A 25625-nucleotide genomic window follows, 5' to 3' on the forward strand; every position below is an offset into this window, starting at 1 on the left:
CGAGGCGCGCGGGCTGGCGCGGCCCGGAGGACTGACGGAAGGGCGCCCGCGCTGCCCGCCGGAAGTGGCCCGGAACGCGGCGGGAGCGCCGAGCGGCCGCCATGGAGCGGCCGGAGCCGGGCGCCGCCGGCGAAGATGCCATGGACTCGTTCCTGGAAAAGTTCCAGAGCCAGCCGTACCGTGGCGGCTTCCACGAGGACCAGTGGGAGGAGGTGGGCGGCCCGGGGACGCACGCGAGTGTCGGGGCGTCGTCCGGACCCCGGGGCTGGCGAGCAGGCGCCTCCCGGACCGCCGGCCACCCGCACCCCCGAACCCCCGCACCCCCGGCTCCGCGCACCCCCGAGCCCCTGCAGCCCAGGCCCCCCGCACCTCCGGCTCTGCGCACCCCAGGACCCCACATCCCCGAGCCCCTGCACCCCAGGTCCCCCGCACCCCCGAGCCCCTGCACCCCTAGGGCCCCCCGTACCCCCGAGCCCCTGCACCACGGACCCCCCCGCACCCCTAGGCCTCCTGGACCGTCCGGCCCCCCGCACCCCAGGCCCCCCGCACCCTCGCCCCCTCCCCTCCCGCCCCTCCGGCCCCGCCAGCGGTTGGGTGGTCTCCACTGGGTGGGAGCCTTAGAAAATCTGCCTCGGGGTCTGGAGGGCGGTCTTCAGCAGCCAGTACATCTGGGGGTCCGGGTTTTAGTCAGGCAGACGAGGGACTCCTCCACGTAGTTACTTAACTTTTCTGAGCCGGTCCCCTCATGTGTACGATTTCCCTGTAACTATAGCTACAGCCTTGGAGGATTGCGGCGAAGATGAAGGGATCAGGGGTGGGGGTGGGTGTAAGGTGCCGGGAACACGGGAGCGCCTAATTAATGGTGGTCCCCACCGCCCTTGTAAGAATGTGAGAACCGAAAGGATTTCGTTAGCGATCCTTACCCTGCGCTCCCATCTTACACTGGGGAAACTGAGGCCTGGGTGGGGAAGCGAGGTAGATAATCATGGTCCGCAAATCCTGATGAGTAAGAGCATTTTGATACAGACATGGGGAAGTGGGTCTCTGTGGAAAATCGTATTCTTAAAGTTCATTCTTCACCTCCAGGAATTTGAAAAGGTCCCCCTGTTTATGAAGAAAGCGCCATCTGAAATTGATCCCAATGCGAACCCTGACTTGGCTTGCCTCCAGTCAATGATTTTCGACGAAGAGCGGTCTCCAGAAGGTATCTTACATGAGTCTAGTATTTGCTTTGTGTCTCCATTGAATTGAGGGAAAGAGTGAGTCGGAAAGTTTCTGATAACAAGAAACAGTTACCCTGGGCTAGCTTGTCACTATTCCACATGTACCTTCTCCCCCCAATACCTACTAGATGCTAGGCTTTGGGGGTAAGGAGATGAATAAGATTGTCCTCAAAGGTCTCACGCTCCAGTGGATAGCCAGATTGTCCTGTGTGTGTGAGAAGTGCCAACGCATAGCCGTGTACTAGGTGCTGTGGGAGCACTGAGGAGGGGGACATAGGGAGTGGGCTCACAGTGGATTGGAATCTTGGACTGATTCTTAACAATTTTTTTTTTTAATTTATTTATGATAGTCACAGAGAGAGAGAGAGGCAGAGACATAGGCAGAGGGAGAAGCAGGCTCCACGCACCGGGAGCCCGACGTGGGATTCGATCCCGGGTCTCCAGGATCGCGCCCTGGGCCAAAGGCAGGCGCCAAACCGCTGCGCCACCCAGGGATCCCTGATTCTTAACAATTTTATAGACTCCAATAGGGTGAGGATAGGGGAATCGGTATTCCAGGGATAAAACATAAAGCAAAAACAGAAGATAACTTCCCCCCATTTCTTCAGTAAATAAAAAAAAAAAGTTCTTCCAGAGGTAGGATAAGTACACGCTTTTCCTTTATTCTTTTTTTTTTTTTTTTTTTTTTTTTTGGGCAAGCATCTAATTATCTACCCTGTAAGATACTTGGGATGGATTGTAGCATTAACTACACATGACTTTGTTTCTTCATGTTGATACCCAGTTTTATAGGATTTATTTTTGAGCTTGCTTTCCTGGTTTCTTCTATTTGGTTTATCATATCTAATATGTGATTTAGAATATTTTTAATATTAATATTTTTAATATTTTAATTTTATTTTTAATTTTTGCCTTTACAGAAATAGGAAACAGTGATTATTTATTCTTTTCTTTGCAGAACAGGCCAAAACCTATAAGGATGAGGGCAATGACTACTTTAAAGAAAAAGAGTATAAAAAGGCAGTGATTTCATACACCGAAGGATTAAAGAAGAAATGCTCAGACCCTGATATGAATGCTGTCCTTTATACCAACCGGGCAGCAGCACAGTACTATCTAGGTAATTTATTCCATTATTTAGTGCTTTCTAAAGAACTAATGTATGGTAAAAGCCATTATAATGGCTAGTGCAGAGTTTGAGTGTCAGATGAAGAGCCTAACTTATCCAGAAAGTTAGTTCTCCAATTACTCTAATGGAACTCTGATCTTGCAGGTAGACTTGGTGAAAAGGGAAAGCAGATATATTGAATAATTCTTCTTATCTGAACCAAATGAGTGACATACCTTAATATGTGAGTTGGTATGATCTGGGACTTTTTTGTTTTAGCCTAAATGTTTCTCTCTCAATGTGTTTTTGTTTCTGGCCTTTTATCCTCTTCTTCAGGTTGCTAGAAGGATTTAAGCAATAGATATATTTATGTAGGAGTAACTATCTTAAAGGGAGAATTTTTTTCAAAGAGTACTCTGTAGAACCCTTGAAGTGAAAGATATTCTTTGGACAAGTAAAATTGGAAAGTGCTGCTGCTTTGTTGGCAATCAGTGCACATTAGTATGTTAAAGATGTTGAGATGACCTACAGCAAAGAACCTTACCCTATGATTCTTAAGTTTTGTAAGCTCCCTTTTTAAGTAACACTTATTAACATGTAGGACTATTCTGCAGATGTGACTTTGGGAAACACTGATTACTGGGAGGCATTATTGCTCATGACCAGTCTTGGTCATGTTAGACCCATGTTTATTATCACAGAGTTTAAAGAGACCTGGGGCCTCTGAGGGGCTGGTAGAGAATAAGCTTTGCTGGGATTCATCAACATTTAAGCAGAGTCTCTCTGTTACTGTAGTTTGCCCCAACTGTTGTCTCCTTTAGCATGTTCCATTATAATATTCTAAATAGTAAGAGTGGTCAACCCCCTCATTTTGCTTAGGCCCAGAGAAGGATCCTCTGATTAGTGCAAGAAGCTGGACGAGAAACCCATTTTTCTGACTTCTAGAGGAATGCATTTTTTCATTCAGCAGACAAACTTTGAGTTCTTGTTCTGTGTTAGGCCCTGGCATGGCAGAGTTGAGTAAGATCTGGCCTTTCCCTGAAGGAGTTGGATTCATTTCCTCATTCAATCAGTAAATATATATAAAGCGTCTACTGTGTGCTAGGCCTTGCACTGTGAACAATAGCTACATAGTTCCTTTCTTTGGGGGAACTTAAAGATTGTTATGTGCAGGGCTAATAAGACCAAAAGAAGTACCTTGTAAGAAGAAAACTGTGTGTGATGCTAGAGGAGCAGAGGCATAATAATCACAGGCATTCATGGGGATCCTTGGGTGGCTCAGTAGTTTAGCCCCTGCCTTCAGCCCAGGGCGTGATCCCTGGGGGTCTGGGATCGAGTCCCACATCGGGCTCCCTCTTCTTCTCCCTCTGCCTGTATCTCTGCCTCTCTTTCCCTCTCTCATGAATAAATAAATAAAATCTTAAAAAAAAAATCACAGCCATTCCTTAAATGAGATCTCACTGGTATAGTTTTCAGAGCACTTTCACATTTATTATCCCTCTTGACCTCATAGCAGCTATGTAAGGTAGGCAAGGTTAACAGCTTTATTCCTAGTCAGCAGAGTAAGATACCATAGTAAAGTATAGTAAATTAAGTAAACTGAACTCTGTAAGGGTACACAGTACTAGGATTAGTATGCAGAATCAGGTTGATTCAGAGTGCACTGAATGGAAGACACCTTTACCCACAGTCCCCTGGTACTGTCAGTTCCTTAGCCCTGGGTACTTTAGGTTCTGCAGTACAACTTGGCAGCATTGGGGCTTTCCCTCTGCTGGGTTAGAATTCCGTTTTCTTAGGGCTAAGTCATTTAACCATTGTTCCTTTGTTTTCTAGCTTTAAAATGTGCTCTGTGTTCTTACTTTTCTGGGTTTATAACATTTTTGGGAGGAAGGGGGAGAGTAGTGGAGGTTGAGTTAAATCCTATGTTCAGTCTAGCACCCTTAACCAGAAGTCTTTAGATCTCTTTTATATACATTTTTTTCCCATCATTACCATCATTCTGTTTTTCCAATTTTGTATTCAGTTCTTTTCACTTAATTTTATAATGTAGTCAATTTCACCTGTCATTAAAAATATTTGAGTACTATTTTAATAGCTACATAAAGTTGCATCATTTGGACATAACCAGTGTTTACACAGTTGGCTTTACTGTTTTGCTATTATTGAGTATACAGCTGCTTTTAGGTTTTTAAAAATAATGCAGTAATGAACACAGTCAGTGATAAAGTTTCCCCACTAATTCTGATTATTGTTAAGGTTGAAGCCAGATTTGGCAAACTATGGCTCACAGGCCACATCTGGATCCCTGGCCTCCTGTGAGCTAAAAATGTTTTTTATATTTTTAAAGGATTATAAAACAAGAATGTATAACAGACCATATGTGGACTGTAAAGCCTAAAATATTTACTGTGTGGCCTTTTACAGAAAAGTTTTGCTGACCCTTGTGCTAGATTTTTAGAAGTGAAAATAATAGGTAAATAGTAAACTGTTAAGTAATATTTATAGTATAAACTAGATAGGGAAGTTCTACCACATACCCTCTCAGTTTGGATAACAGTGTGTATGATTGCACACTTTTTTAAAAGTGCACTTACATATGTGTGTGTACATATGTCTGTATATTTAGATTGGTTTGTTTTATACAAATATATTGGTATTTTACACACTGACATTATAAATACAGAACAACCAGTTAAAACAATGTAGCACAAGCACCCTATCGTGCCTTTTATGTGCAGATCTATCTTATTCTTTTTAATGGCTGCATAATATTTAGTAGTGTGGATTTACGTAGTTTATTTAATCATTACTACATTGGGGATATTTAGGGTATCATCAAGTGTTTCACAATTCACAATTTAATGCTGCAGTTAACATACTCTTACATTTATCCTTGCACAGTTGTCTAAGTATATTTTTAAGATTTTATTTATTTATTCATGAGAGACACAGAGAGAGGCAGAGACATAGGCAGAGGGAGAAGCAGGCTCCATGCAGGGAGCCCAATGTGGGATTCGATTGCGGGACTCCAGGATCACGCCCTGAGCCAAAGTTAGATGCTCAACCGCTGAGCCACCCAGGCATCCCTGTCCAGTTTTTTTTAAGGATAAGTTCTTAGAAGAATATTGTTGGGTCAGTATACACATAAGTGCATGCTAATTTGCTCTCTAATTTACCCTTAGGAGTGCCCTTTTTCCCTGCTTTCACCCAGGTGGATATTACCTGTTTTTAATTTTTACCAGTTCCATGTTAATTTTTTTTTTAAGAAAGAACTTTCTTTTCTTTAATATCTTATTTATTTGTTCATAGAGACACAGAGAGAGAGAGGCAGAGACACAGGCAGAGGGAGAAGTAGGCTCCATGCAAACCGCTGCACCACAGGGGCTGCCCTCCATGTTAATTTTAATCTCTTCGGTCACTAGTGATGTTAAGCATCTTTTCATGAGCTTGCTACTACCCATTTATAGTTGTTCTGTGGGTTTCCAGTGTTATAGATATTCTATGACTCACTGTACAAGAATGTCTATATTTTTACACATGAAATTTTGCAAATATTCTGATCTCAATTTTGTTTTCTCTTCTATATGGTGCCTATTAGGCAATTTTCGTTCTGCTCTCAATGATGTGAAAGCTGCCAGAAAGCTAAAACCCTGCCACCTCAAAGCAATAGTAAGAGGTAAGTATTGTAGAACTACAGTAGGATTGTCCTTATGGAAAAGTTGGCACTCACTGCACCAAAAGTTGACGCATTTTAAGCTTTGATATTAAGGTGCTAAGATACTAATGAAGTCACCTTATTTTTGCAATCTTAATATTAAGTTCCCAGTCCTTATCAATAGCAACATGCCATTTTCAAAAGAATTTTCCAGAGAATAATATCCTTTATGGTTTAAGAATTTGTAGAGAAAAAAAAAGAAGAAAAGAATTTGTAGAGAAATTGAAACTCCTCATTTTAAATGAGTAATAAAATTAATTAAAATAAAGCAGTTCCAAAGCCATATTCTAATTTTTTTTTCAAATTAGCTGTTTGAAAGGCGAGATCTTCAAATGTCATGTTAATTAAGAGATAAGTTATGGGACCTTTGCTGATAACTCTGATGCTGAGATGTTCCCAGATTATATTTTCTTTTGTGGTCTGACCTTTCTATGTAATAATACTGCTTGTATTACTTTTATATTTTACCGTTTCTTTGAGAAGCTCAGAGGTGCTTTGTAAACTTTAATTTATTCATCACATATTAATCTTCCTTATATTCCCATGGATTGACTGCTTTATCATAAGCCAAATGCTTTATCAAAGTTATGCATCTTTAGATATGCATAGTTAGCGGTTGGTATACATAGATCCATCTCCCTCAGCTGTAGGGAAAGAAGGTACTATTCAAATATTGGCAAGTAAATTTAGTGTAGTCCTGTGAAATTGGCAAAAACTGGAGTCTATAAATCTTTTTTTTTTTTTTTTATGATAGTCACAGAGAGAGAGAGACAGAGACACAGGCAGAGGGAGAAGCAGGCTCCATGCACCGGGAGCCCGATGCAGGATTTGATCCCGGGTCTCCAGGATCGCGCCCTGGGCCAAAGGCAGGCGCCAAACCGCTGCGCCACCCAGGGATCCCAGGAGTCTATAAATCTTTTTTTTTTAATTTATTTTTTATTTTTTATTTATTTATGATAGTCACAGAGAGAGAGAGAGAGGCAGAGACACAGGCAGAGGGAGAAGCAGGCTCCATGCACCGGGAGCCCGATGTGGGATTCGATCCCAGGTCTCCAGGATCGCGCCCTGGGCCAAAGGCAGGCGCCAAACCGCTGCGCCACCCAGGGATCCCTGTAAATCTTGAATTGTCAGTTATACCTCAGCATGTGACCTTGGCAAGACACCCACTGTGAGTGTCAGTTTGCTCATCTCTGGAAGATGAAGTTGGATTCTGTTGACATCTAAGCCTTTACAGTTCTGATATTTGGAAATTCTGTGGAAAGTCTAAAGAGGCCAACTGGAGAAGAACAAACGTGAGAGGAGAGGTGGCTTAACCTAGAAGCTATTAGGAACAATTTATAAAAAAAAAAAAAAAGAACAATTTTAGAAGAGACCTAATGTCTTTGGTCTTGACACTTTTGATGAATGGCTAAGGTCAATTCTGCTCTCTATCTCTATTTAAAATACCATCTGAGATGGACTTTATTCTGATTTGCAGATGAGGAACCTGAAGCTTAGAGATGCTCAGTATTTTGTCTAATGTCTAGTTGCTAAACAACAGAGCCAGATTTCCAGCCCAGATCTGTCTGATTCCAGAGACTGTGCTCTTTGCCATTACATTGCACCCCTCCCTACTTTAAAAGCCCTTAATACCAGGGAGACTTAACAGGAGTTTTATGTTGAATGGGCCCTAGAGATCTTTCTGATCGAAGATAAAAACAATATTCCTTGTCTGGGGAATGCAGTACAAAGGGCTTTAATCAACTATTTTCCCTTCAGAATGCTGGCTGGTAGGTAGCTGGTGGAGTTTGGTGGTGGTGGTGGTTGGGTGCGTGGGGTGTTGGTTCCTGTTCAAGGACAGCTCTTTCCATGCATATTGTCCACCTTTTCTAAGGGTTCTGGGTTTTACAGGTGCCTTATGCCATCTGGAACTGAAAAACTTTGCTGAGGCTGTGAACTGGTGTGATGAAGGGCTACAGATAGATGCCAGAGAGAAGAAGCTGCTGGAAATGAGGGCTAAAGCAGACAAGTTGAAGGTTGGTTGCAGAATCAGTAGCCAGTTGGTATTTGTTACTTAGCATTAATTATTATTATTTTTTTAAAGATTTATTTATTTATTCATGAGAGACAGAAAGAGAGAGAGAGGGAGAGACAGACAAAGCATGCACATAAGTAGGGGGAAGGGCAGGGGGAAAGGGAGAGAAGCAGACTCCCTGTTGAGCGGGGAGCCCAACTAGGGAGTCGATCCCAGGATCACGACCTGAGCCAAAGGCAGCTGCCCAACCACTGAGCCACCCAGGTGTCCCTACTTAGCATTAGTTAATATTTCTAAGATTGTGTCTTTTGGGTCATTGTAAACTTTTTCTTCTTTAAAAACAAAACCCAAAACTATTCCCTACTTTTGGAACTCTGGAGGACACAAAGAAGTAAATAAGTATTATAATGTGACAGAGGCAAGCAGGAATATATAGTATATATAAGTAGTAGTATCTAACTTGGGCCTGGATAAGGGAAGGGCAGCGATTGGGAATAGTAGATAAGGTTTGCTGAAAGTGGTGATGCTTGGTATAATCTCTTGAAGACTGAGCAAGAGTTTACTTGACTGGAGGATGGGGGGTGGGGAGTGGAGAACATTCCAGATAGGAGAAAGCATAACCATGGGCAAGTTCTTGATAATTCTGAAACTCAGTCCCCTCTTTGAAAATAGTTATCATATAAGTTGTTATATTACTATTAAATAGCATAAAATAAATATAAAATAGTTAACATAATATATGTTATGTTATAAAAACTCAGGTTTTTATGAGGATTAAATGAGAATGTCTGGTGTGTATTGTTAGCACATTTCTTGACTTATAAGGAGTTAATTTGTGGCTGTTAGGATTTGAATAAGAAATGGCATAAAACTGCCATAATATAGTTTGTACACTATGTAAAGCTCTTGAAAAAGAGGAGGGCAATGAACAGTTAAACATTTAAACCGGTGTGCCTTGGTGGCTCAGTCAAGCATCTGACTCTTGATTTCGGCTCCGGTCATGATCTCAGAGTTCTGGGGTCTAGTCCCGTGTCAGGCTCCCTGCTCAGCAGGGAGTCTGCTTCTCTCCCTCTACCCCTGCCCTTCCCCCTACTTGTGTGCATGCTCTCTCTCTCTTAAATAATCTTTGAAAAGAAAAAAAACATTTAAACTCTTAAGCTTCTTTATAGTATTGTGTAACTCCCAGCTTCAAGACACCTGTAACTTGATGATGAAATGTACACAATAGCGACAATGATGATAATATACCATCATTACCAAAAAATAATGTCCGGTATTTAGATAGCACTTACTGTGTATATCTTCCAGGTGCTATTTAAAGTTTTTTACTTACATGAATTCATTTAAACCGTACAACAGCCCTATAAGGTAGGAACTGTTCTAATTCACCATTCAGTAGTGAGGTAGCTAAAGCACAGAGAGATCAGGAAGCTGCCTGAGTCACACAGCTGTGATGAAGCTGGGCATCAGTAATCAAGCAGTCTGGCTCTAGAATCTATACGCTTAGTCCCTTTGCAGTACCGCCTCACATGTCTAGAACTAGACTTCGAGACTTCAGGTCTCCTGATTCTTCATCTAGTTCTGTCTTCATTGCTTATACTATGGAAGGGGAAATTTTCAGTGCCAAGAGAGCCTTCAGCTCTCCCTGCAAAGGGGTAGGTTTTAGTCAGAAGTCATTCTGGTCATATCAAGTGGTTAAAAAAAAAAAAAAAAGAAAAGAAAAGGTATCTGTTGGCTGACATGGCTCAGTAACAGAATTCTGAGGCTAGGTAACTGGGTTTGGGCCAGAATTTCTAAACAGGATGTGCATAAGAGAGAATGTGTAGAGTGCTACTGTGGAAGGACATAGCCAAGCTAATCCTCAGAAAAACCCTTAGTGGACCTAAATGAAAGCTTGCAGGTCCTGTGGCAAAGCACAGTTAAAGGGAGATTTCAGGGCCCAAAAGCCTGACATTGGGTGTGGGTGACATTGCTTGCTGAGCATTGGGATTATTCTATATCTGTGTATAAGTTGACTCTGGATTCCTACATGCTTGGCTTTTGTAAGTGATGGATCTCAAAACAGCCATCAAGGCAATGAATATTACCAGAAATAAATCATGGTTTTGTTAAATGATAAAAGGGTCAGCTTATCGAGAAGATTTAGTAATTATAAATATGCATGTATCCAATAACAGAACTCCAAATGTAAGAAGCAAAAAAATGGAGGGAGACAAATCTACAAATAGGGATAGATGTCAACCTCCCTCTCTCAGTAATTGATAGAACAAGTAGATAAATCAACAAAGAGAAGTGGCATCAGCAAAAATAGCCAAATAAAGATCTGCTAAAATTCTTTGCTTCTATAGAAAGTCTATGGAAAACCGGTGAAAATGATCAGAGTCAACTTTTTTTTTTAGAGCTCTGAAATGAGCCAAAGGCTTGTAGCAGGGTGGGGTCCCTGGGTGGCTCAGCAGTTTAGCACGTGCCTTCGGCCCAGGGTGTGATCCTGGAGTCCCGGGATCAAGTCCTGTGTCAGGCTCCTTGTATGGAGCCTGCTACTCCTTCTGCTGGTGTCTCTGCCTCTCTCTCTGTGTCTCGAATGAATGAATGAATGAGTAAATAAAAATCTTTAAAAAACAAAGGCTTGTAGCAATCTGGGGAGTGTTTATTCAAGAAAAATTGCTGAACCTCTTAAGTACAGCGAACTTCATGACATTTTAACTTCCCTATTCCCATCTCCTCCCTCCCTGGTTCCACAGTAGCCTTGAAAGACTCATGGTTAAAATGAGCAGCCCAGCAGCCACCAGAAGAAGCAGATAGGGTCAGAGCTTGCTCAAAGCCCCATTCCCAGAGAACTGTCATTATTTGACCGTCTTAGTGATCTTGAAGACCATACTCATGAAGCAGATTTTTTTTTTAAATTTTTATTTATTTATGATAGTCACACAGAGAGAGAGAGAGGGGCGCAGAGACACAGGCAGAGGGAGAAGCAGGCTCCATGCACCGGGAGCCCGATGTGGGATTCGATCCTGGGTCTCCAGGATCGCGCCCTGGGCCAAAGGCAGGCGCCAAACCGCTGCGCCACCCAGGGATCCCATGAAGCAGATTTTGTTTGGAAGCAGATGAATCTTGGAGCTATCCCAGTATGGAGAACTTTTTGGGGGTGCTGGGAAGGAGGGATGTGTCAAAAAACAATTAGAAGCAATTATTTAAGATTGTAGCTGCCTAAGATAGTGGATACTAGGATAAATAGTAGGCTTACCAGAATATTTATTTATTTATTTTTAAAAAGATTTTGTTTATTCATGAGAGACACAGAGAGAGGCAGAGATGTAGGCAGAGGGAGAAGCAGGCTCCTTACAGGGAGCCCAATGTGGGACTTGATCCCTGGACCTCAGGATCACTCCCTGAGCCAAAGGCAGACACTCAACCGCTGAGCCACCCAGTTTACCAGAATATTTAAAAGGAAAAGCTGGGGATTGAGATTCTGCAGGGGCTTTAAAAAGCTCCAACATACTCCTGGAGATCTACAATGTCACATGTGTGTCCAGAGCTATGCATGTGCTTAGGAAGGATCAAAGAAGGCCCTAAGCTCTTACCTCTGTCTGACTTGGAGGTTCTGTGAAAGCAGTAAGTGAAGGCTGAGGCTGAACTGTAAATTGTGGGTGAGTGTTGAAAGTGTGCCACAATCTGCATGTGCCCTTCAGCAAAAGAGTGGGAGACTTTTTGGCTTTAGGCATTAAGGGAAATCTGTCCAATCATTAGCTGATCACTAAACTAAGTAACTAAGGACTTTAGTGGTCACGTAAAACCAAATACAGGCTTTTTTTTTTTTTTTTTTTTTTAGATTTTATTTATTTATTCATGAGAGAGAGGCAGAGACATAGGCAGAGGGAGAAGCAGGCTCCACATGGGGAGCCTGACGTGGAACTCAATCCCAGGACCCCAGGATAACTGAGTCAAAGGCAGATGCTCAACTACTGAGCCACCCAGGTGTCCCTCAAATACAGGCTTTACAGAATTAGTTCAGAAAAGTAAACAATGACAGCAATATCAAATACTGCAGAGGAAAGAGAGAGAGAATCCAGTTTCCAGAGTTGCCACATAGTATTATTTTAAATGTCGGGTTTTCAATACAAAATTACAAGACGTGCAAAGAAATAAGAAAGTATGGCCGCCCATAGGCAGGAAAAAAATGAATAGAAAATGTCCCTGAAGAAGCCCAAATGTGAGATTTACAAGACAAAGTCTTTAAACCAGACTTTGAAATATGTTCTAGGAAGAAAGAAAGCAATGTCTGAAGAAGTAAAAAAAAAAAAAGGAAAAAAATTTATATATATATATATATATATATATATATATATATATATATATATGAACAAAATGTCTTACCAAATAGAGACTATCAATAAATTATGAAAAAGAATCAAATAGAAATTCTGTAGTTGAAAAGTATAATAATTGAAGTGAAAAGTTCACATATGGGCCCAAGAGTAGAACTGTGAAGATAGGTCAAATGTGATTACCCAGTGTGAGGACCAGAAAGAAGAATAAACATTAAGAGAGGGGTGTCTGGGTGGCTCAGTTCAGTTCGGTGTCTCTTGATTTCAGCTCAGGTAATGATCTCAGGATTGTGGGATTGAGCCCTGTCTATACTCAGTGGAGATTCTGCTTGAGATTCTCTTCCTGTCCCTCTCTCTGCCCATCACCCCCTTTAAAGTTAAATAAATAAGTCTTTAAAAAAAAACCATAAAGATAGACTGAGGGACCTATAGAGTGCCATCAATATATTGTCATAGACATGGGAGTCCCCAGGAGAAGAGAAAGAAAAAGACAAAAGAATATAAGAGATAATAACTGAAAACTTCCCAGATTTGATTAAAAAAAAAAAAGTAATTTACTCTTCCACGAAGTTTAACAAACTCCAAGTAGGATATACTTGAAGAAATCTACACCCAGACACATCATAAACAAACTGTTAAAGTCAACATGAAAATATTAAAAGCATCAAGAGAGAAGAGACCTTTCACATATGAGATCCTCAATAAAAGTGACTCCTGAGAGGGTGCGTAGGTGGGTCAATTGGTTGAGCATCCAACCTTTGATTTTGGCTCAGCTCATGATCTCAGGGTTGTGAGATTGAGCCCCTTGTCAAAGGTTCCGTGCTGGGTGTGGAGCCTGCCTAAGAAATTCTCTTGCCCTCTCCCTCTGCCCTACCCCTCCCCCCCCCCCCACACACAAAAAAAGGTAACAGCTGATTTTTCATCAGAAGCCATAGAAGCCAAAGGGCCATGGGTTGACATTCAGAGTGCTGAAAGAAAGACTATCAACTAAGAATTCTATACCCGGCAAACCTATCCTTCAGAATTGTAGAGGAAGGGATCCCTGGGTGGCGCAGCGGTTTAGCGCCTGCCTTTGGCCCAGGGCGCGATCCTGGAGACCCGGGATCGAATCCCACATCGGGCTCCCTGCATGGAGCCTGCTTCTCCCTCTGCCTATGTCTCTGCCTCTCTCTCTCTCTCTCTCTCTCTCTCCCCTCTCTGTGTGTGACTATCATGAATAAATAAATAAAATCTTTAAAAAAAATTGTAGAGGAAAAGTACAACTCTTTAGTTGCAAATGATATGATCTTGTATATAGAAAATCCTAAGGAATCCACTAAAAAAGCTATTAGAACTAATACAGATCAGTAAGCTGGTAGGATACAGTAATATACAAAACCCAATTCTATAGACTTGGAGAATGTTCCAAATATGAAAACAATTCTATTTACAATAGCATTAAAAAGAATAAAATACTTAGACATAAATTTAACAGAAGTAGCAGAAATCTTATTTGAAAATACATTGTTTAAAGAGATTCAATTTAAAAAAATGGGAAGACATCCACTGATCAGATGTTAATATTGTAAAGGTGACAGTGCTCCCCAAATTGGTGTACAGATTCCACTCCGCCTGCAGCAAATTTCCAATTGGCTGCTTTGCAAAATATTGACCAACTGATTCTAATATTCATATGTAAATTCAAGGGACCCAGAATAGCCAAAACCATAAGAAAAAAAATTTTTTAAGGTTTTATTCATTCATGAGAGATACAGAGATAGGCAGAGGGAGAAGCAGGCTTGAGACTCGATCCCAGGACTCTGGGATCATGCCTTGGGCTGAAGGCAGATAGATCTCAACCGCTGAGCTACCCAAGGGTCCCCTAAAAAAAATTTAAAGGTAGAGGACTTATACTTCCTAAATTTTTTTTTTTTTTTTTTTTTTTTTACTTCCTAATTTCAAATCTTACTACAGAGCTATAGTAATCAAGACATTATGGTACTGGCAGAACGGGATAGATTTATAGATCAGTGTAATAGAATTGAGAGCTAGAAAATAAATCCTCACATCTATAGACAATTGATTCCCAACAAGGGTACCCAGACCATTCATGGGGGGAAGGAATAGTGTTTTGCATATCCACATGACAAGCATGAATATGGACCCCAACCTCATACTATATACAAAATGAATCACAGACCTAAATGGAGGAGGTGATGGTTTTAGACAGGTGATTTTTTTTTTTTTTTTTAGATAGGGGCACAGTACAGTGAATATATGAAATGCCAATGAATTGTGTATTTTAAAATGGTTAATATGTCATGTGAATTTTACCTCAAAAAATTAAAAATATGTATAAGCCATAAAAAACAGGATTATTGGTAAAGATAAATTTTGTTTCATAACTATTGTTATAGGACTTAGTCAAAACTAAAAAACTTGTTAGAAGTAAAAGGCAAGCCATGGAATTGGAGAAAATATTTGTAATGCATCTATATCCAGAATACATAAAGAAATGTATTCACTCTGAAAAAATGTTAAATATGGCAAAAGAAACAAACAGACAGGGTGCCTGAGTGGCTCGTGGCTCAGTCAGTTTAAACATCTGACTCTTGTTGGGGATCCCTGGATGGCTCAGCGGTTTAGTGCCTGCCTTCAGCCCAGGGCGTGGTCCTGGAGTCCCAGGATCAAGTCCCGCGTCGGGCTTCCTGCATGGGGCCTGCTTTTCCCTCTGCCTGTGTCTCAGCCTCTCTCTCTCCGTGTCTCTCATGAATGAATAAATAAAATCTTAAAAAAAAAAAAAAAATCCGACTCTTGTTTCTGGCTCAGGTCATGATATCAGTGTCCGGGATCGAGGCCTGCAATGGGCTCTGTGCTCAGTGTAGATGGAGTCTGCTGGAGGATTCTCTCACTCCCTCTTCTCTTCCCCCTGCTTGTTTACTCTCTCTCTCTCTCTCTCTCTGAAAGAAATAAATGTTAAAAATGACAGGCACTTCTGAAAAGAAGATTTACGATAAGCATGTGAAAATATGCACAGTATCAGTTATTGGGGAAAAGCAAATTAAACCTCAGTGGGATTCCAGTTCACGAGACAGACAATACCAAGTGTTGGTGAAGAGGTGGAGCACCTGAAGCTCTGATCCACTGCCAGTGGGATATAAAATGGTACAACTACTTTGGAAATCAGTTTTGCAGTTTCATACACCTATCCTGTGACCCAGCAGTTGCACTCTGAGGTGTTTACCTAAGAGAAATGAAAACACGCTCATAAAAAGACTTGTCTAAGAATGGTCACAGCCTGTTTTATTCATAGTAATCCAGAAACCACTCTTGTGTCCAGCAACAGGAAGGAGAGAAGCAAAATGTGATACTCATACAATGGAATATTACTTGGTAATGGGATGGGAGGAAGACTGACAGCAAAGGGGCATGAGGAAACTTTCTAGGGGATAGAAATGTCTGTCTTATTGAGGTGTTGGGTACTCAAGGTATATCTTTGTCTAAACTCATTGAACTATACACTTAAAATAGTAAATTATTACCTCAACAAAGTTGACTTTTTTTTTTTTTTTTTAATTAAAGTGCAGCAAACTCCACAGTTCAGGGCTCCTCTGACCTGGTGGTCATTTTACTTTATGTAGCTGGCAAGACTCCATACGAGACTTCATAAGCCACATCACTCACATGTATCCTGTAAATCAGAGTAAAAACATGGGACAGAGTCTGCATCATCCTTGATCATTCTCTAATATGGACCAGACAGTGGTTGGAGGTAGCTCAACTGTGAAAGCAGAATTGGACATAGTTTTTAGTGGTATCTGTGGGGTGGAGGACTCTGGATGGTGCATGCACTCAGACTTCCTAACAGTAGAAAGGAGCTTTGCAGCTCTGTTGGCAGACTATATTGGAGAAGGAATGGGCAAGAGTTATCAGCCCTTTTCTCCCTGAAAGGGTAGACTATGTTCACAAGAAAAAAAAAAAGATCTGTGTTAACTTGTTGTGGGGCTTTTGTGGAGAGGATGAGGGATGGTTGGTACTCTATTTTAGATCAGGTCAGCAAACTGACCCCAGGCAGAATCCAACCTGTGGCCTGTTTTTCTGCATTCTGTGAACTAGAGATGTTTTTCACATTTTTGAAGAGTTACAAACAACTAACAAAAGTAGATAATATGTGACAGAGAGCATACGTGGTCTGCAAAGCCTAAAATACTAATATCTGGCCCTTTACAGAAAAATTTGCTGACTTCTGTTAATCTACGATCCTGAGGAAAAAAGCAGAATCAGCTGGTTTGGGGCAGATTTGCAGGAAAGGAAATCTAAATTATACTTCTGTCAGATTAAGTAGACTCATGATTTTCTCTCATGGATTATAATCAGGCAAAGGGCAAAGCCTCTGATGAGTTCTTGTCCTGGGTTTTTCCAATGCTTCCTATATTCCAGCCATCCCAGATAAGTTGAAATACCCCATAGACCCTGATGTCAGTCCCTCTACCGAGAATGCTCTTTCTCCATCATCTGGGAGGATGTTTTGTGTCCTTCTAAACCTCCTTGGTGGGGAAGAAGACATCACTCTGTGTTTCACAGCACTGGACTCACATTGCCTGGGTAATGCCGAACCGACATTTCACTTGTTGTCCCCCCTCAGTAGACTGTGAGCTCCGTGGGTATGGGAACTGTAGATTTTAAAATTTCTGCTGCCACCTGTCCTGGCACCAGACATGTGCTTTTAAAATATTAATTGAATTGAATCAGGCCACTGATGCTGCTTGACACAGGAGACTGGGTTAGACAGATACTGGAGATAGTAAGATGCAGGCTGGAGTGACAGAAGAGGAAGCAAGCTCCCTAGAGCTGATGGATCTGGATTTAATTTTTAGAGAACTGAGCAGAGGGATATCAGGAAAGCAAAGCTGAAAGAAAAGAAGGAGCAGAATGAGAACGAGGCTCTACTCCAGGCCATCAAGGTGAGTTCTCAAACCTCAGGCCCATATGGTCTTGTTAATAAATCCACTAATCCTCAAGCTTGTTGGGATCCTTTACCTGAATGAATTTGTTCATTTTCTCTCTGCTTCGGTGAAGCAGTATGCTGAAGGGGCTCTGGAGTCAGAGCCCCTGGGTTCAGTCCATTTTCCTGCTTGTGTACATATGTTGATCTCAGGTAAGCTACACTGAACAGCTGCTGTGGGTTAAGCATTATTTAATATTTGCAGTGGCCTTCTGAGGTAGATCTTCTAGTGTCCTGATTTACTAGATGGTGATATGGTCTTGGGGAGGTGAAGAAACCTCACACAGCTAATGTGTATCAGAGCCAGGTCCTTGCTGTTAGCCACTGTATCCTGAGAAAGTCTGAATTTTAGGATGTTGCTTCTTTAACCCTAACAACAAATTCAACCCTGTCCTTTCTTCTGTGCATTTTAAATGGATGTATTCTGACCCAAATCTTGTTTTTACCTGGATACCCAGCAAGTCATCTGTGGAGCTTTGGCTTGCTTGGTCTTCACATAGGAGAGGACACTTGCCTTGAGATTGTGGACTAGGCTCTAGGTGTCATTCTTTGTTGAGTTAAATTATACACCATTTAAATTACTTGTTGACTTTGAGAACTTTACTAACATGCATTCCACTAGTTCCTCCCATAGCAAGCAATCTGTTAACACCTGTTAACAGATTAAACAGGTTGGAATACTCCAGATTCTCTAGCTAATCCTCATTCACAGTGAGGGATTTGGTCATTTTCTAAAATGTAGAATATTGAAATGCCCAGACATTTACATACAGACTTGATTTTGGCTCCCTCTTTAGTCTGACCCTGCATCTCAGGCTTCAGTGTATGTACAAATTACTCCAACAGTCGTATACACAGAACTGTATTTTACCAACAGTTTAAAGCAGGGGTCAGGAGACTGCAACCAGTGGATTACAGCCCTGCCTCTTTGTTTATGTGTTACTTGTGGTTATTTTCACGCTGTAGTGGCAGTTGAGTAGTTAATTTCAACAGAGACCATTTGGCTCACAAAGCCTAAAATATTTCTATATGACCCTTTAAGGAAAAGTTTGCCAACCCTATTTAGGGGATATCAAAAGTAATTTTGGGGTGCCTGGGTGGCTCAGTCTGCCTTCCGGCTCAGATCATGATCTCAGGGTCCTGGGGATCGAGTCTCGGATCAGGCTTTCTGCTCAGCATGACGTCTGTTTCTCCCTCTGCCCTTCTCTCCTGCTTGTGATCTCTCTCAAATAAAGTCTTAAAAAAAAAAAAGTACTTTTGATTGCAAAATCTATTTTGCGATAATTTTGATTGCTAGCCTTCACACACATATATAAAGGGGCAGCTCTTCTATTCAGACCTTTGATTTATCTTTATTTTCATGAGATAGTCAAGATAGGTCAATGTGCATTATTTTTAGTATTCCATGACCTAGCTAAACCAGCACACAAAATATATATTCTTTTCTGTGCCTTTGCATATATTGTTCCTTGGGGATGGACTGCCCTTCCACCGCCCCCGCCAACTTCTCTGCCTTTCATAATCATTGCTTAGGGCCCAGCATTCTGGAGTCATCTTCAGCCCCCAATTAATTGAATTAATTATCAGTGGTTTGTACTTCTGTAGCTCCACTTCTTTCCTCGTGTTGTACTTATCCCCATAGCTCTTTGCCCACTAGACCATGAGCCAAGTCTTGAGGGCAGGAACCATGTCTAGCTTGTCTCTGTTGACACAGGGTCCAGCATGTGATAGATGCCTGCTGAAGATGAGTTATCCCTGCTGTGCTAGGCCTCAGGGGTAATGAAGAGGAATTGTATAGAGCTGGCCCTTGGGGGACTCACAGGTTGGTGGTTTCCTTGCTGTTGAAGGTTTGTGTGTGTGTATTTCTGTTTTTAATCCAGGCTAGGAACATCAGGCTAGTCTCTGAAGCTGTCGGTCAGGATGAAGATTCAGACTCAGAAGGTCTAGGTGAGATTTTCCTGGATGGGCTCAGCTCAGACAACCCCTATGGAGCCAGGCTGAATGTAGATGAGCAGGGCAGGTTAAGCTGGCCCGTGCTCTTTCTATACCCGGAACATGCCCAATCGGATTTCATCTCTGCTTTTCACGAGGACTCCAGGTACTTATTTGCCCAAGAGCCCCCTGTTCTTGCTGGCATGCTCTTTCCTTGCTATCTTGGCAGGAGGAACAAGTGGATGTTTAATTGAGGAGGGAGGGAAATAGAGGGTTAATGGTCTGGTTTGGCATAATCTCTATCCTGGAGCTGATTTCTCCCTTCACTAACTATATAACTAGCTTTGCAGTGACAGATACAAGTCCCATCATCATCCTGACTAGGTTAGTAAGTAGAGCACCACAATATTGTTTGTGCACTGATACTTGTCTGTGGTAAGATATGAAGTCATTCTAGGTAGTATATGCAGAGTAATTGTGTACTTATTAGAAAAGATATAACTAGCAATTTTATTTTTTTTCCATGATTTTTTTTAAGATTTTATTTATTTATTCATGAGAATACACAGAGAGGAGAGAAAGAGAGGCAGAGGGAGAAGCAGGCTCCATGCAGGGAGCCTGACGTGGGACTTGATCCAGGGTCTCCAGGATCATGCCCTGAGCTGTAGGCGGCACTAAACCGCTGAGCCACCGGGGCTGCCCTAACTAGCAATTTTAATTTGTGATCTCATAGGGCTAATGCTTTAAATGTGACTGAATGTAAGGAATGTTGAGTCTGAGTCAGTTTAAAGAAAATTACTGTGTCATAACAGGACAAGTAATACACATACACATTTTGGCTTAAGCCAGAGGGTTTTGGCTCACAATGGCTTAGGCCTACATTTCATGTTTTATACATTTTTTTAAATCTCTTTCTGGATGGGTGTCCAGGTACTGTGATGTAGGAAAATAGATCTTGAGTTATTGATACCCAGAAAGTACATGTTATGTCCTTAGGTTTATTGATCATCTAATGGTGATGTTTGGTGAAACGCCCTCTTGGGACTTAGAACGAAAATACTGCCCTGACAATTTAGAGGTAAGAGATGTTTTACCTTGTTCCTAGTTGGGATTTTAAAAATTTTTTTAAATTAAAAAATTTTTTAAAAATTTCATTATTATTATTTTCTGCTGGGAAGTTGGTTGGGGGGTAAGTTTTTATTGCCTTTAAAAAAAAATTGTGTCAAACTGTATAGAACATAAAATTTACTGTTTGAATCATTTTTAAGTGCCTGCTTCCCTAGCATTAAGTACATCCACATGGTGGTGGGGATGGTTGCACAATCTATCTCCACTTCATCATCCCAGACTGAAACTCTACACCCCTGAAACAGTAAACCTGTATCCTCCTCTCCCTCCAGGCCTTGGCAACCACCATTCTACCTCTTCTATGAATGTGACTACTCTAGGAATCTTCTATAAGTGGAGCTGCATACCATTTGTCCTTTTGTGTCTGGCTTATTTCATTGAGCCTGATGTTCATCCATATTGTAACTTGTGTCAGAAATTTCTTTCCTTTTTAAGGCTAATATTCCATTGTTAGGATCTTTGTTTTCCTTTTCTAAATCACAGCTCATAGAACAAAGACTTTGTCTTCTAATATCCATTTGAGAGTAAGAGTCCAATTGATGTCCCATTGCCCCTGAATACTAACTACAGTGTCGGTTTCCTACAAACAAGGATATTTTCCTTTATAATCGCAACCAGCTATCAAAATTAGGAAATTAGCTTTGATACACTAGTACCATCTAATTCTCAGACACCCCTGTATCAACTGTCCCCACACAAGGACACCCTTCTTACCACATGGGCTCTGACACCTCATCTATCCTACAAGGTAGCCCTTATCACTTGGCTTAGGCTGTCGGGCTCCCAGCAAGGCTGCTCTCCACTGGTTGGGTTCTGACACCCCACACTCCCTGCCAGCCCTCCTGTACAGACATCTTCCTTACACTGCAGGGGCTTTGACACCCATGTAGGGCCATCCTCTGTGGACATCCTTCTCATCCTCCTCGGCCTCTTCCTCTCCTTTGGGCCACCATGGCCACCATGGTTTTCTTTCCTACATCTAGGGGTCTGAATTGCTAGGGAAAGGCTCACAGGCCTTGAATTTTAGCTCCTCTGTTTGCTACCTGGGTGTCACTGGTGAGTTATTTCCCTTCTCTGAGCTTTGGTTCTATCTTTGGAAAATGGAGCTGATAATGCCTTTCTTACTGTTATGAGCGAGGACTGAGTGCTTTATAGCCCCCAACTCTATAAAGGAGTCACTCAGCTAATAATAGTTGCCATCTCTTTAGCTTTTCCCTAGACTTGGCCTCACCATGCCTATTGCTCTGGGGCCCTGTATTTGTGTCTCATTCCCACTCCTGTATTACTCTTGCAGGTCTATTTTGAGGATGAAGACGGGACAGAACTCTACCGGGTACCTCCCAAGAGCACCCTGCTACAGGTGCTCCAGCACCCCAGGTGAGCCACTTTCATGAGGCTGAGTAGACCAAGGAAGCTGCTCAGGCACCATCCCTGGGAAATAGCCAGCTTCTCACCCCACTGCTGATGGATGGCCTTATACTCCTCTCCCTTCTGCCCTGGACACACAACTGTGAGATGGCAACCATGGGGCCTGGCCCAGGTCATTGGCCACACAGACTGCAGTATGACTGAGATCAGTGCACTGTAGCCAGCGTACCCTCAGACTGGGAGAAGTGAATGGAGCTGGTCTGAGCAGGGACAAGCTGCCTGGCTTTTAATTTTTTTCTTTTTCTTTTTTTTTTTTTTAATTTTTTATTTACTTATGACAGTCATACAGAGAGAGAGAGGCAGAGACATAGGCAGAGGGAGAAGCAGGCTCCATGCACCAGGAGCCCGATGTGGGATTTGATCCCGGGTCTCCAGGATCGCGCCCTGGGCCAAAGGCAGGCGCTAAACCGCTGCGCCACCCAGGGATCCCTGCCTGGCTTTTATACCTGAGAACAGCAGGGTTGGTACTCCTCTTCCTCATTGTGCCTGGGTCCCCTGAAACTATTTTATGGAAAGAATACTGGTTTGTGAAGTCAGATGCCATCATTTACTGGCTGTGTGACTATAAGCACATACTGCCCCCCACCCCCGGGGAGGTATCCTCATCTTGAGGATGGGAATACTAATTCTTGCCTACGTTTTTCTCAGGTATTTGAGAGCCAGCAAGAGAGTCAAAATACTTTTGTTAACTGTAAAGGGCAGTCTTGTTGTAAGAGTGCATCTTTGCTAATAGTCATGGCAGTCAGTTGGATTTGGCTTTTGTCTCTTTGTTCAGCTTTGAGGTAGTCCTGGGCTGTAAGGGAATACCCTCGGTAGATTTGTAAGTTGACTCCTGGACTATCTTTCCGTAAGCTTTGAGCAAAGCAAATGTTCTTCCATTTAGGCTAAAGGAGCCCGATGTGTTGGGCGTAGGGTGGTTGGGCAGGGTAGGAAAGAGGCTGGAGAGCTGGCATGAAGGCCTTGAATGCTCTGCTCAGGAGCATACTTTATCCTGATAGTGGTATATAGAGCCACAGAGGATGTGTAGGTAAAATTTAGAGTAGTATACAGGTCTTAAATATACTAGTTGATGGTGAAAGATTGCAGATGGGAATTGGTGATGTGGTGACTGATTTGGTAGGGGGTCCAGCTGGTCTTGATGCTTCTGCTTTGGCTTGGTAGGCAGGAGGTGAAGATTTCTTCAGATATGATTGATGACTTCTCTTAGTATTTTCTGGCACTAAACTCCCTTCTAGTTTATAGGCACATTTTTAGCTACTCATTTTTTCCACTAGCAAATTATTACCAGTTCTTTAAAGACCTAAGGTCCACTCTCTGCATCTCCAAAAAATGGGGGAGAAATCTAAACAGAAAGCAGATCTGTGAAGGAAAACCAATTTCATGCTTCTCAGAAAATGTAAATGCTGTTGGAAATGTTTACTTTTTACAAGACCAGTGCTCTAACCCCTGAGCTACGGAACCAAATGTTTACGTTTTAAATGACTGGCATAGGCAAGAGGCTACCCAGGACAGGTTTCTGGCAACTTCAGACCTTGAACTGGGTAGAGCAAAGATGTAGGCCCCTCTGTCTCCAGATCCAAACACATTGGGTAATGCTAACCCTCAATCTGGGAGGCCAAGGCCTTGCCCCACTCCCCACCAGACCCTACTCTGCTTGCTCTATGCCCCAACAACAGCAAATGCAATCTGCCCCTCCTCACTTTAGTTCACTTTAGTTCTCCCATGCCCCATCACTACCTGTATTCTAAATAAAGTCAAGATGGACATGACATTTTCCAGGAAGCTTTTCCTGATTCCCCTTTCCCATAGAGGGAAGCATGCCCTTTGGGCTAATGCTGTACCTCACTAATGCTTCTGCGATTGTTTTGCTGTCGTTATTTATCCCCTTCCCCTCAGGACTTGAAAGTAGGGATGATGGTTTTTGTTTTCAGCACAGGTCCCAAGTTACCCTGGGCATGCACTGTTGAATGAATGAATGAATGCAAGCAAGCAAGCAAGCAAGCAAGCAAGCAAGCAAACGTGTTCTTATAGTTTGATTCTGTGTTTAGCCACAGGCATACATGATGCTAGAGGACTGGCCCAAATGTTCTGGCTAGGTCGTAAGAGGGAGAGGGTCATGCTAATTTCCCAGATATGTAAATAAACAAATAAATGTGCTAACCTTGCATTTTAATGTTGACTCGCGTCCAGAGGTTCACCTGGACCTTGAATGTTGTTGCGAAGGTACATGGATGATTAAGACTGCAATTCAATTAACCCACTCTTTTCTGTTGTCTTCACTACAGGTACTTGGTAAAAGCCCTGACACCAGCATTTTTGGTCTGTGTAGGATCCTCTACTTTTTGTAGGAATTATCTCCAAGGGAGAAAGGTGCACCAGGTAAAGTGACCAAGCCAGGCTATGGGAGCCAGGCCTCCTGGCTCCTTCCCTCACTCTCTTCTGCCTGGAATCCAGCGTACTTGAGTCAGCTGAGACTTACACTTTATTTCTCCCACCCTGGGGACAGTCCTTCTATGCATCGTGGTGGGGGTCAGAGCTGCTGACTTCCCTGAACTACATTACAGTCTCTCTGGTCATTGTTGCCAGTGCGCCAGCCGGTCTTCACTCTCCTTTGTTGATAAAAAAAACTCTGCACCTTGGTCATGACATCCTTGGACTCACTGTGAGCTGTGTTACCACCAGCCTCCATCCCTGAAGGGACCATGTTAGAGTACACAGCAGCTGACCTGAGGAAGTGTACTGGCCTATGGATGCTGACAAATGCCCTGGTTCTGGACCTTTGTGGTGGTAGAGGCCTCAGGAAAGCTACCCCTCAAACCACACATGTAATTTTAAGACATTCAGGCTGAGGGACTCCAGCCTCCAGGTATCTCACAAGCAGAGAGGCTTACTTTATGGGGAGCTTGTAGACCCTGGAGTGAGAAGAGGTCAAGAAATCTGACTCCTGCTTTCTGCATCCATGAAGATCTACAAACCAGGTTCCTGCAGAACCCCTAAAAAGTTTACCAGTTTTCTTGATCTGTGCAGTAGGGTATACTGACAGACTTGGATGGTGGACTCTTGAGTTCCTCTCCAGTTTTCACATTTTAGGATTTTTGTGCCTTTTAAAAATCTGGCAGTTGAGTTGTCTTAGGTTATATATTTGTCTGCAGCTGCAGCTCCTAGAGGCTAGTATACATCCTTACCTGTAGCCACAGGACTGTTTGCAGCACCCACTCCATTCCCCAGGGCAGGCAGAGGGATGTGGGTGGACATGTCCAGACAGAGGTTTGGAGGGCATTGGGTGGTAAGTTCATGTTCTTTTCCTTCTGCCATGAGAACATATTTCCCAGCTGGTGGCTGTTTCATCAGCCTGGGTGCCAGAATGGTAAGACACTTGGGGCAGGGCTGAGGGAGCTGGCCTGCAGCCATTGATTGTAACATGAATGAGAAATAAATGTTTGTTGTAGTCATAAATACTGAGATTTGGGGGTTGTTACTATAGCAATGCTAACTAATACATCATTAAACTGAAACCAGCTGCTATCCTTAAGATCAACGGCCTTTGAAAGGCAATTTGCTGTGGAATATTTACAAAGAACCATGCAGCGTCCCTGCATGTGGCATGTGGCCGGGAAGCTGAAGTCCAGCTTCCACCCTTGCCCTGGCTTAGGCCACACTGAGGCCATTCTCTCCCCAGCTGCTGACTCAGCACTCTGTGTGAGAGGCCCAACAGCAGCAACTCTAGCAGGCAGTGCAGGGCTCCGTGTGGCAGCAGTCTCCCTGTCC

General features: G+C 42.6%; 1 protein-coding gene across 2 annotated transcripts; it reads left to right on the forward strand.

Annotated features, from left to right (window-relative positions):
• The first annotated feature begins 33 nt into the window (after positions 1–33).
• Positions 34–25313, forward strand: TTC4 (tetratricopeptide repeat domain 4). 2 transcript variants are annotated; one of them, XM_072820358.1, is made up of 10 exons: positions 34–212; positions 1087–1204; positions 2182–2343; positions 5930–6007; positions 7937–8061; positions 17242–17328; positions 19250–19467; positions 20298–20379; positions 21724–21806; positions 24143–25313. In XM_072820358.1, exons 1-10 carry the CDS (start codon positions 102–104, stop codon positions 24243–24245), a joined length of 1167 nt encoding a protein of 388 aa, XP_072676459.1. In that variant the 5' UTR covers positions 34–101; the 3' UTR covers positions 24246–25313. The 2 variants fall into 2 exon arrangements, with proteins under 2 accessions (XP_072676459.1, XP_072676460.1); XM_072820359.1 differs by lacking the exon at positions 2182–2343 and having other exon boundaries at positions 47–212.
• Positions 25314–25625: the final 312 nt, after the last annotated feature.

This window comes from Canis lupus, chromosome 3 (assembly GCF_048164855.1).
Source record: "Canis lupus baileyi chromosome 3, mCanLup2.hap1, whole genome shotgun sequence".
NCBI classification, from domain to species: Eukaryota; Metazoa; Chordata; class Mammalia; order Carnivora; family Canidae; genus Canis; species Canis lupus.

Bases quoted from the DNA above. Each gene is read 5' to 3' on its own strand.
- TTC4 (XM_072820358.1), top strand. From the start codon at position 102: ATGGAGCGGCCGGAGCCGGGCGCCGCCGGCGAAGATGCCATGGACTCG. The intron at 6,008-7,936 runs GTAAGTATTGTA...TGGGTTTTACAG, and splicing joins CCTCAAAGCAATAGTAAGAG to GTGCCTTATGCCATCTGGAA. The intron at 19,468-20,297 runs GTACTTATTTGC...TTATGTCCTTAG, and splicing joins GCTTTTCACGAGGACTCCAG to GTTTATTGATCATCTAATGG.